The sequence below is a fragment of the Anarrhichthys ocellatus genome, unplaced genomic scaffold (genome assembly GCF_004355925.1).
Source record: "Anarrhichthys ocellatus isolate YVR2014 unplaced genomic scaffold, GSC_Weel_1.0 scaffold10609, whole genome shotgun sequence".
Classification (NCBI taxonomy): domain Eukaryota; kingdom Metazoa; phylum Chordata; class Actinopteri; order Perciformes; family Anarhichadidae; genus Anarrhichthys; species Anarrhichthys ocellatus.
In genome coordinates, this window is record NW_022290583.1 from 1 (window position 1) to 1050 (window position 1050).

General features: G+C 38.7%; 1 protein-coding gene across 1 annotated transcript; it reads right to left on the minus strand.

The window, feature by feature from the left end:
- Window positions 1-110: 110 nt before the first annotated feature.
- Window positions 111-977, minus strand: LOC116381003 (putative olfactory receptor 13C6). Its single transcript, XM_031842799.1, has one exon. It carries the CDS (start codon window positions 975-977, stop codon window positions 111-113), a length of 867 nt encoding a protein of 288 aa, XP_031698659.1.
- Between the last annotated feature and the right edge of the window lie 73 nt (window positions 978-1050).

Consider the following 1050-nt stretch of genomic DNA (forward strand, 5'->3'; position numbering starts at 1 on the left):
ATCAGTTGTTAATAGATGAAACTTGTGCTTTTTGAGGAATGATGCGTCGGTTGAATTGCTTCCACAAGCTTTCTCTCATATCTTTAGCTCTTAAGCAATATATAAGTGGATTAATCATAGGGGGGGAAAAGGCTGTACAGCATGATTATTACTATTCGCATATCAGCACGAAATCTAATGCCAACATTGCTGGCTAAATACACAAAACATCTGGGTAAATAATAGAGGGAGATTATAATCAGCTGAGTACTGCAAGTGGACAGAGCTTTTTTGCGACCTTGTATGTTCGCAATCTTAAGTACTGCTATAATTATAGAGCAATATGAGAACAGTATGAATGCCAGAGGTCCCAGTAAGTAAACCATTGCAAACACAAAAGCAGGAAAACCATAAGGGGCTCTGTCAGTGCATGCCAGGGTTGTTATACCAATATGATCACAGAAGCAGTGGTTGATTATGTTTGAGGCACAGTATGGGAGAGGGTATGCCCTAATAGTGATCATTAAATTGTTTGGCTGGGACATAACCCATGCTGTAATACTGAGAATTTTGATCGTGGAGTTTTTAAAAACAATGGGATATCTGAGAGGATGGCAGATCGCCAAATACCTATCTAAAGCCATCAGCAAGAGAATTAAGGAATTCACTGTGCCAAGATAGTGAACAAAGTACATTTGGACAAAACAAGCAGTGAATGAAATGGTCCCTGATTGAAACCAATACTTACTGATGATCTTAGGTAAAGTGGTTGTGCTAAAAAGGATGTCACATGTACTCAGATTTAGAATTATATAATACATTGGCTTATGGAGACTTCGGTTGGTTGCAAATAAATAAATAATTGTAACATTACCTGTCAAAGTAAAGACATAAACGAAGAACAATATTGCTGAGACAAGGCCTTGGTACTCTGGATAAAGTCCAGGGAATCCAGTAAGGATAAATTCAGTCACGGCGCTCTGATTTCCCTCTGGCATGATGGAGCAGAAATGTCCTCAATACACTGAAAAGGAAATACGGGGTCAGTGAGTCAACACTTTAGATACAACA

Coding starts and splice junctions, on each gene's coding strand:
- LOC116381003 (XM_031842799.1), bottom strand. CDS start 977: ATGCCAGAGGGAAATCAGAGCGCCGTGACTGAATTTATCCTTACTGGA.